General features: G+C 29.7%; 1 protein-coding gene and 1 long non-coding RNA gene across 2 annotated transcripts; one reads left to right on the top strand and one right to left on the bottom strand.

The window, feature by feature from the left end:
• Window positions 1-472: 472 nt before the first annotated feature.
• On the bottom strand, window positions 473-1,144 carry LOC18594573 (ethylene-responsive transcription factor ERF070-like). The gene has a single exon (XM_007022177.3). It carries the CDS (start codon window positions 1,066-1,068, stop codon window positions 637-639), a length of 432 nt encoding a protein of 143 aa, XP_007022239.3. The 5' UTR covers window positions 1,069-1,144; the 3' UTR covers window positions 473-636.
• A 5,128-nt stretch (window positions 1,145-6,272) lies between these two features.
• On the top strand, window positions 6,273-8,062 carry LOC148761663 (uncharacterized). The gene is made up of 3 exons (XR_016027408.1): window positions 6,273-6,364; window positions 7,012-7,095; window positions 7,953-8,062. It is a non-coding gene; the product is annotated as an uncharacterized LOC148761663 (long non-coding RNA).
• Window positions 8,063-17,881: the final 9,819 nt, after the last annotated feature.

The raw sequence follows: 17,881 nt of genomic DNA, 5'->3' as shown, positions 1-17,881 counted from the left end.
AATATTCCTATTGGATAGTTTTAAAATATATATAGGACTATTATCCTATCAATTTTCAGTGAATTTTTTAAATTCTACAAGTGAAATTAAAATGTTGACACATATTTTTTATTTATTATATTAAATTATTATTATTTTTAATTATATCTTAACAAAATATGTGAAAGCTCTCTAATCTGTTGGTGAAATTTAAAAACTTCACTGAGATAATCTTCCATTTATATATATAAAGTAACCTTATGATATAATTTTTTTAATTATATTTAAAGTAAAAAATAATTACACTATATTTAATGAAAAATCAAATTAAAAGCATTTACCTAACCAAAAATGACTTGGACTATCAACTATGGGCTGAAAAAGGTTGGCCGCCCATACTAGAAACTTCTATATTTCTATATTTCATTTTTTTTTATTTCCCAAAGAATTTTTGGGTTTATTTATTTGGATGTAAAAAAAATAAAAATTCAAGTTAAAAATCAATAATGTACAAATATTTCATCTTTGCAGTTCAGTACATGTCTTTACATCAGTTTTAGTCAGAATTAAAAAAAAAAAGAAAACATTAAAAAATAAAAACACAAAAACTAAAATCCATTCTAACCTAAAAACAAAACATTAATATTTACAGAAAATTTACGATTGAACAACATTACAATCGAGCAACTTAAAGTTGGTAGGCGCGTTAGGGCCACGCAGCTTAACCGCCGCCTGATCATAAGCCACAGCCGCTTCTTCCGCCGTGTCGAAAGTGCCCAACCAAAGCCTCATCCTGCGCCCATCTCTAATCTCCGCCGCCCATCTTCCCCACGGCCTCTGTCTCACCCCTCTGTACCTCTTCACCTTGCCTTTACTCGGCCCCGCGATTATGTCGTTCTCTTTCGTCGACATTCCTATTGTGATTTCGTTGACGAGCTTCTTCTTGGGTTGGTTTTGGTTTTTCCTCGGTGACGTCGTTTCGTCGTCGCTGGACGAGTCGGTGGCGTCGGCGTCTGTTACGGTTATTCGGACAATTCGGCGGCGAAACGGTTGTTGGGGTTTTTGGTTTGGCAACGGCGGCGACGACATGATTTTTGGGTTTTCTTTTTTTTTTTTTTCTTTTATGACAGAGAGGATGAATTTTGGTTTCGTATTTAAACTTAATTTTCTGTTGGAATATTCTTTGAAATTAAACTGCTATATCCTTTTGATATCGAGATTTTTGTACTGATTACGTGGCATTTCGTCTGATGTTTTAAATGCCACGTCTTTTCTTTATACTAAATTAAAAAAAATTCATAATACTGTTTGTCTAATTAAATAATTGAATTAAAAAGAAATAAGGCAAAGATTTTCTAAAAAAAACTAAGAAAAAAAAGTCCAAAATGAAGTCATTTAAACGAGATTTTAATAAATTATCTTTCTTTATTAGTGTTAATAAAAAACATTTTCCATTCTTATAACTTCTGTAATTTTAGTGACATTTTCTGTAATGAATAATTCTTTTTTTCTTTTTGCAGTTATAGATTGATTAAGGTTCATTGATCAAATCACTCTTCTCTTGAATTTTTCTTTCATGTGTATATAATAAAAAAATAGGATCTAAGTTTAAAAAAATTTAAAACACAAATGTAGTAAAATATTTGAAAAATTATTTTTAATAATTTTATAAATTTTCTTTTCAAAAAAATAATTTTCTAATTTTATAAAAATATTCAAAAAAATTCAAATTTAATTCTTAATCATAGTAATCATTATCGTACGATACGTGATACGTATCGTATGATATAATACGATATGATACTAGTAGAAAATGATACGTATTTATAACTATATCATATTTAATCAAATATCAAAAACGCATAATACGATATGTGATACGTATCTTGAAATACAAGACGTATTGTACGATACAATCGATATACTTTTTGTAAATTTAATTATAAGTAATTATTAAAAATTTTATTTTTAATTATTTTTTTAAGTTGAAACATGAAAAATTATATTTTATGAGTTTCAATCTTTAGATTTTAAACAAAAAATACTAAAAAAATCAAAATCCCTTTTAATTCTAACATGAAAAATAGTTTTTAATTTCTAATTAATAAATTAATATGCAAAAAATATATATTTTATTTAAAATCTATATTATTAAGGATTATGTTAAAAGTTTAAATTAAAAAAATAATAATCTCTTCAACTTAGACCCTACAATCTTCAATTCTGTTAAAAAAATATAATATTTTTCAATTTTTTTTCTTTATTTTACATATATAAACGTTATTTATAAATAATTTTAAAATTTTTTACTATATCTTACTATATGATACGATACTCGATACTAAAAAATAAGATTTTAATGCATAATATGTATTTCAATTTAACAACTATGTTCCCAACCACTCGTGGTGGCAATTAGGCATATTTGGGTTAGGCTACTTTTAGGTTTGGTTCACTTTTTATTTTGATCATTTCGAATTCAAATCATTTTGGATTCGAACTATTTCTACTTGAGTTGTCTCGAGTTTAAATCATTTCAAATTTCGATCATTTTGAATTCAAACCATCTTGAGTTTACACAAGTTTTGAATCATTTTAAGATTCGTAGAGGGTATACATAGTATTTTTATAAATTTTGTTGGTATATTTTCAAAATAAAAAGTTATGTCTCTTTATATGAAAAGTTAAGCTTTTTCATATAAAAAATTGTGACTATTTGAAAGCCACATCAATAGAAAGGTTATGTCACATAATGTGATATAATGAGACTATTGAATTATAAATAGTTTTTCATGTGGAAAGTTATGTGTTTTGGTATAACAGTATATTGGAAAAAAACCTTTAAACCCAAAAGTTATGAGATAATTGAAAAACACCACCATTCAAAAGTTTTGATATGAAAAGTTCTCTTTTTATATTGTAGCTCAAACAATGTCTTATGGTATGAATGATTGTTCTTTTATAAGGTAATTGTTGAAACAATCCCTTTATTAAAAAGTTGTGTTTTGTAACATACAAAAGTGTCTTTAAGACATAAAAGTGTCTTGATGAAAAAGTTGTATCTTTAAAAGAAAAAGCACTTGAAAGTCTATATAAAGAATTTGCTGTCAACCATTTTGACATACCAAAAATAAACAAAATAAAAGCAGAAAATTCAGATCAAGAAAAGTGTTATATTCTAAATAAAATTTAGAAAATAAACATAAACACTTAAATTCTATCATCTATCCAAAGAGTTTGAATTTCTTATAATCTACTTGTTATAAAAAGTAAGTTTAAGGCCAAATAACTTTGCAACCCTCAAGTGTGTCTAACGTCTACTTTCATAAGTGTAAGACTTAATTAGATGTTGGTTTCATTGTATCTCTAAAGCTATTCGCATTATTCCATTTTATATACTGAGTGGTGCAAACGAAATAAATCTTAAAAAATAATATCTATTAAGGCACGTCTTGAAGTCAATTTTATCTATTCTATTTGGAAACCTCTTTTGCACCAATAAATTTGAATGTAGTAAATAATTTTTTTTATGATAAATGTCAAGTCAATATCATTGATTATTTTAACATATGTAAAATAAAAACGTAATAAAAGTTTAAAATTTTTAAAAATAATAATAAATATTTGTATAAATATAAATGATATTATAGTTTTATCTTTACCATATATTCACAACTAGTATTTTTGTGTGTGTGTTTTTTTTATATCTTTAGATTCCGTTTGACTTGTTTTTTTTTATCTTAAAAGCTACTATGAAGTTTTTATTAAAAATAATAGCTTTTAAAATTAAGTTAGATCTTATTGGTAAATTTACTTTTATAAGTTCTTTTTTATAAATAAGCTATTTAGCAAAACAACTTATATAAGCTCTAATTTTGGTTAAAAATACTGTAAAGGATGTTTAATAAATAACTTTTTATTAATCACGAATTCTTTTGTTCACAATGAAAAAAATATTAACTTTATTTAAAACAAATTTTTGAAAATATAAAAAGCATTTTTAGATGGCATAAAGTTTATAATTAATAATAAATCATATTAAAATGGAAACGGACAATGTTGGGATTAATTTTAATAGATAAGGACATTTTTGAAACAAAAAGAAAAATTCTCCTAAAAGGTTTTTAAAATAAGAGAAGAGAAAGCTCCTCTCGAGCTTTTCTTGAAACTCTTTTTTTATTAATTTAACTTTAAAAAAAGCTATTTTTTTAAGAGTTTCTTAAAATCCTTGTTTGGTTTAACTTTTTCTTTTAAAAGGTAGATAACTGAAAAAAATCAAACTAAACAAGCACTTATAGTTATTATGATATTTAATGGTATTTCAAATTTTCAAGAATTTGTTCTTATGTCTATCTTTTTTTGGGTTTAGTCATAATTCATAAATATAAATATTAAAATTAGATATAATCATATAAACATATGTCCAATTGAAGCGAAGAGGGAACATTATTTAAAGGACTACCAATCACTAATAGTACACTAACTTAATAAGAATACATCATTCAATGGGTTAATTAATTGACTTAACAATAATATTGTTCTAGTTTTAACGTTTTGTTGTAAAATATAACTTTGAAAGAAAAATATTAGTGAGAAGTAGTAAGAAGGTAAAAAGATCTTCTAGTTTTATTTCTTTTCAAGTGTGTATACCATCAACTATAATACCTCTATTTATAGGCTTAGATAGATGGAGGGGGAATGAATTTATATAAATAAAGAGGATGAACTTAATAGATAAGAATGTACATAAATTGAATGAATTTAGAAGATAGGAATATATTTACATAAATATGTACACTGGATATGAGGAAGTACATTGGATATAAGGAGATACATTGGATATGATGAACTACAATGGATATTCACATATATTCATAACACTCCCTGTCACGACCCGACACTCCCTTCGAGCCTGTGACAACTGCCGCGAAGTCTCGGTAGACATTCATTACCGGAATGTCAACCGAAACCTCGCAAGGCTCTTGCGTCAGTTTTCCACTTCCCTTGTGAGCAATAGTTACTAAATATCGAGTTTTAATAGAATATAAACTATTTTAGATTAAAAAACAATCAAAATAAAATTTTCGCCACACAAGGGTATTTTGGTCATTTTTACTCAAAAATTTTGAAACCTGATAAAAATACAACATATGGTAGAAAGATATCCATTTTCGATCAAAAATAAATTTTTGTAATCTAAATCATCCATTTGGAGTGAAAAGTTGGCTAATTAGACTAAATAAAAATATTCGATAATATATTCCATTTTCTTATAAAACAATTTTTATAAAACTATGTATAAATAATTTTTGTAGCGTAAGAACAAAATAAATTCATACACATAGTGATACAGTAAATCAGGTATTCAAAATTATCCTACAGTGGCATATGGACCCCGAGATAACCAAAAGTGTGCAAGAATGTAGACCTACGATTTCCAAGGAAGTAAGTCCCAAAGAGATCCTTGATGAAATCGACTGCCTACAGACTATCCTTGTCAAGCCCGACCTTATAAAATGCTTTCCTTGTCATTCATATGATTGACAATATGCTTGCATACTGGGAAAGCCCCGAAAGAAAAATCGTTAAAAGACGACAATGTACCAAATGGTACAATTAAGTTAATTTAAGCCTCGAACTAGATCAAACAGAGAATTTAAAATGAAATTAAGAATATTAAAGTCCCAGAATGGTTTAATATGGTGATTTGGAGTTTGAGGATCAATTTGGAGTCAAATAGAAATTTTTACTGTTCAGGGGTAAAATGGTCATTTCCCACCTAGGGACACAATGGGAATTTTTAGAAAAGAATTTTTTTTGGCCCCATTTGACTTATTGGAGTATAATTTGAGGGTTTGGCAGTGAAAAAGTTTAATTTCGGTGATTTTTAGAGTGTAGGGGCAAAATCGTAATTTTACCACTCGCGGACAAAATTTGAGATTTTGAGAGAATTTAGATCAAATTTGACAAATTGGAGAATGGTATGAGTATAAGGGATGAAAAATATGTCTATGGGCAATTTTTCAGTTTTGGGGGCAAAAATGTAATTTTTGACTTTCACGGGGGTAAAAATGTAAAATTCAAAAATTACTCCACCAAGACTTTGGATAAGTCTGAGAATATTATCTAAGCTATGGATATGTGGGACAAGTGTATGGTGAAAATTTGGAAACAATTGGATGGCTAGAATTTAAAGAATTAATAAAACATTAAAAAATAAATAAAATAATATTATATTATTTTAGCCATTAAAAAGGTCAAAATTCCAGAATTCTCATCTTCTTCAGCCATCCAAACCAGGGGAGAAAAGGGGAAAAAAAAATAAGAACCCTACCTGAAAATTTGGGGAAAATCAAGAGAAATCAAGAAATCAAGCATTAAAAAGGTAAATTTCATTGATTTTCCTTGTGATTTTCACTACCCATGCATTTTTTCTCATTTTCATGCAAAATTAGAAAGTGGGTATGGACACCCATGCTGGCCAAACCTCCATGGATGAGTTTTGAGCTTGATTTTTGGTTGATTATAATTGAATTAAGTGATTTTCGTTAAGTTATATTGAAATATAGCAAAAATAAGCTAGAGATATAATTTTCTCCCATTGAAACCCATTATGCCGAATTTTCTAGGGGAATATTGACTGCTGATGTTGATGTTTATTTGAGGAATTATGATGAATAATGATGAATTATCAGCCTAGAAAAATAATGAGAATTTTCGGAGTAAAAATACAAATTTTTACCTACTAGGGGTATTTTCGTAATTTGCTATCGAGACTGATAATTTGCACCACACTGAGGGACATTAACTCAATTTGGGTGCAATTGAGGTATAGAAAATGAAAAAATTAATTTAGAGTTTAAACGGACACGTATATCGATTTATCGGGTAAAAGATCGAAATAGGCTAACACTGCGTTTAGGCAAAAATTTAGACATTTTTGCATTCCATATCAAGCATTAGTAGTCTAAATTAGTTTAATTTCAATTTGGTACCAATGTGGTGAATTTCTCGATTTTGTACTGTGTCAAGGTGGTGAGTCTTTCGATAAAGGCAAGAGAATTGCACCTGAGGACCAATAGTCTGAGTATTTCAAAAATCTCCACTCTAGACACGGTGAGTAACCTTACCATCATTTTAATTATCTAAAGTATATTTTTATTCGGTTTTGGTGAATTTTATGAAAATGAGTTCAAATGGTAAATTTTTATGTTTTGTAAACAAAATGAGTTTAAATCAAAATATTTTATAAATTGTCTTGAAATGAAATAACGATTTTGAATATAGAGTAATTGGAGACCACTGATATGTTATAAATTTAAAATTGAATTAATGGCTTATGTTATTGTATTGGCATGACTGGCTGGGTTGTGTTTTTTATGAATTATATGAATTACTTTATTTTACCCTTGCAGGCTGGGTAGTAATATATTAGCCCTGTCATGCTGTTAAAATTTTATTGTATGGTGGGTTTGACCTGTTGCAGTGGGCTGGGTTCTGTGGACTAGCCTATTAGAGGGGCACGGAATCCTGTTATATTTTTACCTCGGTTGGAGAGGCGAGTAGGGTAACTCCCAAGGTATAATTTTAAAGTTCACTTCACGTCAAACCACCACGTGAAGGGGAACTCAGCCAACGCCAAGGAATGGCTATGTTTTCAAAATAAAAACATGACTTTTTAATAGCCTTGGCGGACTTAGTTGGGATAGCCCTCGGCCAAGGTATCTCAGATAACTGAGTATGATAATAATTTTTGGCATGAGCCAAGCTTTTTAAGAAATTCATAAGCCATACTGATTACTTACTTTAAATAAATTGATTTCATTTGGTTGAAATAAGTTGAAAGATGATAAATCACAGTTTGATGAAATGTTTTAATAGTCTCCTTTTACTCGACTTTAGATATTTTGAGTGATGTTTGTTTACTCACTAGGATTTTATAATCTCACCACCCTCATTTTCACCCATTTCAGGCTCAGAATAGATTGTAGATAACTGATATCGGCGAGGATTACAGTTGAACTTGTCACATCCAAAAACTGTAGGTTCATTTCTTTTGATACTTTTGGTCATTCGTGAGCCCACGTGTTACTGTAAATTAAATTCTATACTTTGGTTATCTGTATTACGGTATGTAAGAATTTATTTTGCTTTTACGCTATAAAAATTATTTATGCAGTGTTCTTAAAATATCGTTTTATGTGAAAATTGAATATTTTATTTAATATTTTTATTTTATTATAACAGTCATAATTTCATTTTAAACGAATGTTTTAGACATCCAAAATTATTTTTGATTATGAAATATGTGTTTTCCACTTACATACTATATTTTTAGATGATTTTGAGATTCTTGGGATAAATGACCAAAATACTCTTGTGAGACGGAAATTATTATTTTATTTGTTTAAATTGGAAACAGTTTAAAATCTTTTAGAATGTGGTATTTGGAAACAGTTACCCACAGGGGAAATGAGAAGCTGATATTAAAGCCTTGCGGGGTTCCGGTTGACATTCCGGGTAATGAATGTCGATCGAGACGTCGCGACGGTTGTCACGGGCTCGATGGGAGTTCCGGGTCGTGACAATCCTGAACCTGAAATGGTTAAAAAAAAATGGTGAGTTTTCATAAACTCAGTGAGTAAACAAAGTCCGTCATTAAATTCCAAAGCCGAGTAAATGGAGACAGTTAACTTTTCATCATACCATAATCCACAACATTTTGTACTTGTTTCAAATCATATAAAACAACACATTTCATTATAATGCACATCACGACTTATGTTTTCTTAAAAACTTGGCTCGTGCCAAAAATCATACTCGGTGATACCTTGGTCGAGGCATTCAATCGAATCCGCCAAGGTTATTAAGTTAACAACTACTCATAAAAACATAGTTTAGCCATCCCTTGGCGTTGGCAGAGTTCATCCTCAAGTGGTGGTTCGGCGTGAAGTGAACTCTATCGTACCTTAGGAGATATCCTTTGCGCCTCTCATACTAAGGTAAATATAACGGGGTTTACCGTGCCCCTCTAATAGGCTGGTCCACGAAAACTCGCCTACTGTAGTGGCTAATTAAATAACCCACCAATCAATAAAATTTTGACAACATAACGTGGCTAACATAATACTACTCAGCCTGTCAAAGGAAAACAAATAGTTTATATATTTCACAACCCAAAAACTCAGCCACATATGTCATCACGTATCAGTTCATAAATCATCAATTCCAAACGTAGATACATAAACTTAAATATATAAGCAACATCAAAGGTTGGTCTCCACGTACTCACATTTTCAAAAATATTATTGAATTATAAAATAAGTCATAAACCTTATTCCTTAAATCGATTATTAGTCATAAAACATAAAATTCATTTAGGTTAAATATTCTTAAAATCATAAAAACGATTGTAAAAAATACTCTAGATAGATAAGATGAACAGTGGTTACTCACTTTGACGGGAATTTACAACACTCCTAGTCTTGATCCTTGGGTGCAATACCTTTGCCTTTATCCAAAGGCTCACCACCTATACATAATGTGCAACAGGAAATTTAATATACTTATGCTAAATTGTCACAAAACTATTCTATGTTCTATATGAATGCATGCAATAAAATGGGAGGTGTTCGGTCTATCGCGCACTATACACTATTTAATCGGTCTAAACGTCCAATTCGATTCCAATTAATTTATTGCACTTTCAGTACTCCCCAAAATTCCACACACTTCACTAAAAATCTATTCTAAGTGCAATTACCAAAATATCCCTCATTATGGTGCAAATTGCTAACTAATGAGAGTAAAATTTTTCGGTACCCGTTTTCGATTTTCGGTATTCCTAAGCACCAAATACAATCTAAAGGGCATGAAAAACAACCAAATTCATCATCAAACCTCACCCATAAAATTCGGCCAAGATAGGTTCTATAAGGGGCATGTGGATTTCTTACTTAATTTTCATACTAAATGTTACTAAACACCTAAAAACCTTGAAATTCAACTAAATTCATCACCAACTTTCTCTCTCTAAATTTGGCTAGCTTATTGCCCTTCATGAAAACTTGAATTTAATTCATGGAAAATGGAAAAGAATGCATGGGCAAGATGAATTTCAAGCTTAAGATTAAAAATCTTATATTTTGTCACCAATTTCTTGAAAATTCAACAAATTTTCCTTAGTTTTTCCTCCCTCGGGTTTTTCTTTTCTTTTCTTCTCTTTTCTGCAGGTGCTGGTCGGCCCACAATTTCTAAGTGGAAGAGTATGGGCTGGTTTTTAAATGGCAATATAATAATATTTAATTTTTGACACATGTCACCTTTTTATTGGTCCACTTGTTTTAACTTAATTTTTAAGCCTTTTCTCACCACCACAAATGCTCTAATATTTATCCATAGCATAAAATAATAATAGGTAAAATTTTGGAGCTTGACAAATATCATGGTGGTGTAAAATCATAAAATTCTAATTTTGCCCTTGTGGACCCGAAAAATGACATTTTTGCCCTTATGCTCGAAATTGAAATTTTTTACTTCTCAATCTCAAATTATACTCCAATTGGTTAAACTTGATCAAAATTTTCATCCAACTTTCCAAATTTTCCCTCGGGTGGCAAAATTAACATTTTGCCCCTATGGTATGAAAATTTCCAATTGACTCCAATTTAATCCTCGAATTCCAAATCACCATATTAAGTCATTTTGGGGTTTTAAAATTCTCAATTTCATCTTAAAATTTCTATTTGAACTAGTTCGAGGCTTTAAATTAACTTAGTTGCATAAGTAGTTACGATACTGATTATTTAACTATTTCTAAGGCATTCTAACATGTAGATGTGTCATCAAGTATATGGATGTTATGGTGAGTATATAATGGAGTAGGGCTTGACACTCCCCCTTGAATGCCCATTATATTAAGCATATACATCGTTAAAACCTTATTAAGAAAAAATCTTAGTGAAGAAAAAAGAGTATATAATTCATTTTAAGGATACACTTTGAAATACTATCTCATTAAAAATCTTACCAAGAAAACCTTAATGAGAAAAAGCCTTGGTGAAGGAAAATAATGTACAATGCATATCTTACTCCATCTGATGATTACATTATTTGAGATCTTTAAAACTACGCATCCCAATTTTTTGTACCAACTTTTCAAATATTGCAGTAATAAGGGCTTTTATGAACAAATTTGCTACATTGTTACTTGAACGAATCTGTTGAACACTAATATCACTCTTTTTCTTAGAGATCATGAGTGAAGAAGAACTTTGGTGAAATATGTTTGTCCTATCACCTTTGATGAATCCTTCCTTTAATTGAGCTACCCAAGTACTATTATCCTCATATAGCATTATTGGATTTTTCCTTTTAATTGATAAGCCACACGATCCTTGAATATGTTGAATGACGGAACTTAATTAGACACATTCACGACTTGTCTCATGAATTACTAAAATTGCTACATGGTTAAAAAAAATAGCAACTGTAGTTTGTTTTACAAAACGCCATGAAATAGCCATACCTCTATATGTGAATAAGTAACCTGTCTGAGATCGAGTTTTATGTAGATCGGATAATTATCCTACATTTACATAACCAATTAAATCTGATTTGGATACATTTAAGTAATATAAGCCCATACCTATAGTCCTTCAAAGATATCAAAGTATATGTTTAATTTTATTCCAATGTTTTTGAGTTGGAGCAAAACTATATCTTATTAATAAATTTACGGCAAAAGATCTACCAAGTCCAATTGCACAAAGATATGGTATTTCAGGATCAAGAAGTTTTTCATCATTCTCTTGAGGTCGAAAAGGGTCTTTTTTCACATCTAGTGATTTTACAACTATTGGTGAACTCAATGGATATGCTTGGTCCCTATAGAATCGTTTTAGCACTTTTACTACATAATTTGATTGGTGGACAAAAATTTTATTTGTCATGTGCTCAATTTGAAGACCTAAATAAAATTTTGTCTTTTCAAGATCTTTCATTTCAAATTCTTTCTTTAAGTAATTCATAGCTTTTGATAATTCTTCACGAGTTTTAATAATGTTCAAGTCATCAACATAAATAGCAATTATAACAAATTCATATTCGAATCTTTTATAAAAACATACGGGGTATATAGGATCATTTTTAGAACCTTCTTTTAACAAATATTCACTAAGGTGATTATACCACATGAGTTTACATTGCTTTAATCCATACAAAGATTTATTTAATTTAATCGAATAAATTTTTCAAGAATCCAAATTGTGTGCTTCAGACAATTTTAATTCTTCAAGAATTTTCATATAGAGATCGTTATTAAGTGAGCCATATAATAGGCTATAACGACATTCATTAGACGCATTTCAAGTTTTTCATGTATTGCCAAACTAACTAATATTGAAATGTAATTGCATTCACCATAGAAAAATATGTATCTTCATAATCAATACTAGGCCTTTAGGTAAAACCTTATGTGACAAGCTATGCTTTATATCTCACAATTTCATTTTTCTCATTTTTTTTCTATACAAATACCCATTTATATTCATTGGTTTTACATTATTTGGTGCACAGACTATAAGTCCAAAAACTTCATGTTTTGTAAGTGAATTTGATTTTATCTTGATTGCGTTTTTCCACATTGGCTAGCCATTTTTATTTTTGCATTCTTCAATAGATGTTGATTCAAGATCTTCATTTTCATTTATAATGTTGAGCACTACATTACATGCAAAAATATCATCAATGTTTATTTTATTTTAGTTCCGTCTTTTTCCTGCCATGACTTAATTTATTGAAGTCCCTTTATTTTCATTAAGTTCAAGTACCTAAATCTCTTCTTGAATTATGTCAAGAGTGTCTTCTAAAGTTTTTGTTTTCTCTTTTGACTATCTTGAATACTTGGTCTTTTTCTTTTTCGAGGATTTTTATCTTTGGAACCAATTAGTCTTCCACGTTTTTAGCATGCTCTAGACTCATTAACAATAGCAAGTTGTCCTTTAGGGATATTAATTCTAATTGAAGCATTTTCAGTTAATATATGAGATATAGTTATTCTCTTTAGGTCAGTAAATGCATATGGCAATTGATTTGTTATATTTTGGAAATAAATTATCTTCTGAACTTCAAGTTTACCTTGATTTGTGTGAGGATCAGAACTAGATAATGATAATTCATTCCAAGAAATTTCCTTTTCTAGCTGTTTATTTTCTCTTCTTAATGTTGGAAAAATTGTTTCATCAAAATAACAATTGGCAAACTTTGCTATAAATAAATTTCCTGTTGACGATTCTAGTTATTTAATTATGAATGGAGATTCGTACCCAATATATATTCATAGGCTCCTTAGAAGACCCATCTTTGTGTGTTATGGTGGAGCAATTAAAACATATACCGCACATCCAAATATTCTTAAATGGGAAATATTTGGTTCTTGATCATAAACCTATATTATAGGGGAGAATTTATGATAACTTATTGGCTTGATGCATACAAGTGCTATTACATGCAAAATGGCATGTCTCTAAGCATAAATGGGAAGTTTGGATTGCGTAAGTAATGACATTGCAATCAGTTTGAGGCGTTTAATAAATGATTTTGCTAGACTATTTTGTGTATGAACCTAAGTAATAGGATGTTCAATGATTATTCCAACTGACATGCAATATTCATTAAATACTTGATAAGTAAATTCATCAGCATTGTCAAGACGAATTGTCTTGATTGTATAATTAGGAAAATGTGCTCGTAGGCGAATTATTTGTGCAAGTAATCTTTCAAATGTCAAATTACGAGTTGATAATAAGCACACAGGTGACCATCTTATCGATGCATCGATTAAAACAATAAAATATATAAATGGTCCACATGGTAGATGTATGGGTCCACATATATCACCATAACTACGTTCCAAAAATGTAAAGGATTTAGTCTCAACTTTAGTTGGTGATGGCTTTACAATTAATTTTCCTTGAAAGCAAGCAGCACATGAGAATTAATTAGATTGAAATTTTTCAATGGATGATCACATTAATTTTTAATGATATTTCGCATTATTATTAATCCGAGATGGCTTAATCGGTCATGCCAAATATTAAAATCATTAGTAAAATTTTGATTTACGAGAGTTTGAGTTTCAATCATTCTAATATTTCTGTAGTACATTCCAAAGGATAAGGTGGGTAATTTTTCTAATACACATTTTTTACTTGAGATAATAGATGTAATGTGGAGATATTTTGTATCTTTTTTATTTGTTGTTTCAATATAATATCCATTCATATGAATATCCTTTAAACTTAACAAAATTCTTTGAGACTTAGTAGAAAATAATACTTCCTTGATTATATAACTCTTGTTTCTCTAGGTAGTAAAATATTGGTTCTTCCGAAGTCTTTAATTAATCTTGCACCACAAGATATTGTATTCACATTGGCTTCTTTTAATTTTAATTGAGAAAAATATTCTTATTTTTAAAAATAATGTGTGTTGTAGCACTGTCTATTAAACATATATCTTTATTATTGATCTTGAATCTAACAAAAGGAATATCTATATTTTCTTCAATAAAACTAGACATGTAATAAGAATTTATAAATTAACATAAAAGAACATTATATATTTTAATGTATCAATATATCATTTACACCTAACAATCACATAAAGAAATGCATTTTCCTAATAGAGTAATATTAAAACATACTAACAAACTGATTAATAAATTTCATTTTTGGAAAATTCCATCACCATCACCAATCATAGCATTACCAATCAAATGACTAATTCGTTCTTCAAAATGGACAAAAAAATCAGCAACATCTAAATGTATTACATCAACTTGGCCATCATTTTCAACAAAATTTGTTTTGATATTTTTTCCTTTATCTTTCAGTGATGCTTGATAAAGTTCAACAAAATATTTCGACGTAGGACAGGTATATGACCAATGACCTTTCATGCCACATTGATGACAAATATTTTTCGTATTCTTTTTATTCTGTTCACTTTTGTCTTTTTCTTGTATCCCTCCACTATTCAACCACTTCTGATAGTTAAATGCATTCTTATTGTTAGAATAATGATTATTAGGACTACTATTGTAACACTTCGTATTCTCGTATAGTAGTCAATGTAACCATCCTAGTAAGACGAAGGATTAATTGATGCGAATTTATGTGTTAAAAAGCGATAAAGAGCGAAAGGAATGCTCAAGAGTAAAATATTTTGCACGCGTGGAATTAACAATTAAATAATAATATCCTTGTCGAGGATGAATTAGCAAGCTAAAAGATGAATTAGAAGTGAATCGGGACATAATAAGACGTTTCGAGACTAGAGGAGACACGTGAAAATTTTGGAATAAAATAATATTTTATTTAATAAATTAATATTAAAATATTAATATTTAATTAGAGGTTGGAATTAATCATAAAGAAGGATTATATGGTCAATTCAAGTGGGGGAGAAGAAGTATGAATAAATTTCGGAGATAAATGACGTAAGTGAGACCCGTGTGTTTTTATTAAATCGAGCTAGCGCGGGTAAGTAAATATTTAAATATTATGGTGATACCGCGTTAAAGTGCAACTTCAATATTTTGATTGTATACGTGAAAAGAAAGAAAAATAGAAGAAAATTAAAATTTAATAAAGGTTCAAAGGACCAAATTATAAAGGATGAAAGTTCGGAGGGTCACACGGTAAATAAAGAATAAAAATTAAAACTAGTTTGTATGAAATTTGATTGGTGCAATGGTGGTCAAATGTTGGAAGAATAAAGTGGGGTGATTGTGGTTTGGATGGGACCATGAAAGAATAAATAAAACATAAAGTAGAAATGGTGTAAAGGTTAAAAGAATAAATAAATGAGGAAAGTTTAACATCAAGAAAATGAGCATGCCTTGGGAATTCGCCCATGAGGAAGATAAAGAAGAAGAAATAAATGGCAAATTTGGAACAAAGGTGGAAAGGGTAGCCGCCCATGTGCTAATTGTGTCAAAAAATAATAAAATAATAAAATAATAAAATAGTAATAAAGGGAGAAGAAATGATGATGATGGGGCTAGCCACTTGAACAAAAAGGAAAGGAAAGGGAGAAAAAAGGGAGAAAAGAAAAAAAAGAAAGGTGTCGGGCATAAAAGAGAGAAAAAGCAGAATTTTAAAAGAGAGGGAGAGCAGCGGTGTGTTGGAAGAGAAAGAGGAGAGAGAAGAAAGAAGAAAAAAGAAAAAGAAGAAGAAAGAGAAAGGGGGAGCGGTGTGCCAAAGGAGAAAAAAATAGAGAAGAAAAAGAAGAAGGAAGAGAGAGGGGGAGCGGCGGTGCTGGAGGAGAAAGAGGAGAGAAAAGAAAGAAAAAAAGAAGAAAAAGAAGTAGAAGAGAAATGCCAGCTTGAAGAAAGGCCGGTAGCAAGGGGAGAAAGGAATGGAAGAAAAAGAATAATAATAATAATAATAATAATAATAATAATAATAATAATAATAAAAGAGCGGGAAAGAGAAAGAAAGAAACGGGAAAGGAAGAAAAAATAGCTAGATACACGCACAAACCAATAACGAAGTAGCGTCCTGCTATTGTGAGGTCAGTGGATGCTAAATTTCAAAAACTATATCCCTATAAATATATTATATATATTACATTTGATGGTTGACGAAATTGTAAAAAGCATGAGTTGGTAGAAAGTCTTAGGTTGTTTGTGATTGCAATCAAGGATTTTAAATTCGTTTTTTATATATTATATATAAGTATACATCTACAAGGTTTTAATTACAGGGAAACAAACCTTTGACTGGCTTTTTGCTTCAAAATCATACCTTGCAAGCTTGTGTGATGTTTGGGCCAATGGTCATTACTTGATTCATGGGATTTGATAAAAAAAAATTATTGAGCTGATTTGATGGATATGCCATGCTTTGAAATAAAATATGCATAACATTCAATTTATGATTATATTGCTTTTGATCTGTCATGTTTTGCAAATGCATTAAATTGCAATGATTTTCATTTTAACGTGATTGAGAAACTCTGTGTAAAACCTGACCCTATAAACACATGTCATGACATACATGCACTGAGTAACATGTTATTACGCTAGGAAAGCCCCTAAGAATAGACGAAATTCGGTATTGTACCTAACGGTACACTTGAGTTGATTTAACCTCGAACTAGTTCAAATAGGAATCGTAGGATGAAATTTAACATTTTACAGTCCAGGAATGACTAAAAATGATTGTTCGGAGTTCGAGGGTTCATTTGTAGAAAAATTAAAAATTTTGATGTTAAGGGACAAAATCATCATTTTACCTCCTAAGATAATAATTTGATCATGGAGTGAAATTTTTGACCAAGATTAACTATTTGGAGTATAATTTAACGATAGGAAGTGAAAATTTTCAATTTTCGGCAATTTTTGGAACATAGGGGTAAAACGATAATTTTGTCACCCCGAGGTAAAACCATAATTTTCACCACCAAAAACTTGTCAAAATCATAGGATTTATTTATTTTTGGTATGAATAACTATGGTATTTTAAGTGGTGAAAAAATTAAAGTTTAAAGGATGAAATTTAAAAAAAACGGGCCAATAGAAAAGTGATACATAGCACTTTTTAATGATTTAATATTATTTTCAAGGAAAAATCAGCCCATTTAAACCTCACATCAGGTGATGGTTGGCCATAAGGAGAAAATAAGAGAGAAAATAGAGAGGAAAGGAAGAAAAGAGAAAAACCAAAGGAAAACTAGAAAATTCAAAGGGGAATTCGCGTTTTTCGTCCGTTTAAGCGTCTAACGATAAGATTTTTCGACTTTAGCTTGATTTTTACCTTTCCTATGCCTTTGTTTCCATTTAGCATGCTTGAGGAGAGAGATCAAAAAGTGATACCAAGGGTTGGCCGAATTTCAAGGG

The sequence above is a fragment of the Theobroma cacao genome, chromosome 7 (assembly GCF_053813885.1).
Source record: "Theobroma cacao isolate CCN51 chromosome 7, ASM5381388v1, whole genome shotgun sequence".
Classification (NCBI taxonomy): Eukaryota; Viridiplantae; Streptophyta; class Magnoliopsida; order Malvales; family Malvaceae; genus Theobroma; species Theobroma cacao.
The sequence above is the reverse complement of the archived record's forward strand: the minus strand, read 5'-3'. Positions and strand labels throughout refer to the sequence as shown.

Coding starts and splice junctions, on each gene's coding strand:
- LOC18594573 (XM_007022177.3), bottom strand. CDS start 1,068: ATGTCGTCGCCGCCGTTGCCAAACCAAAAACCCCAACAACCGTTTCGC.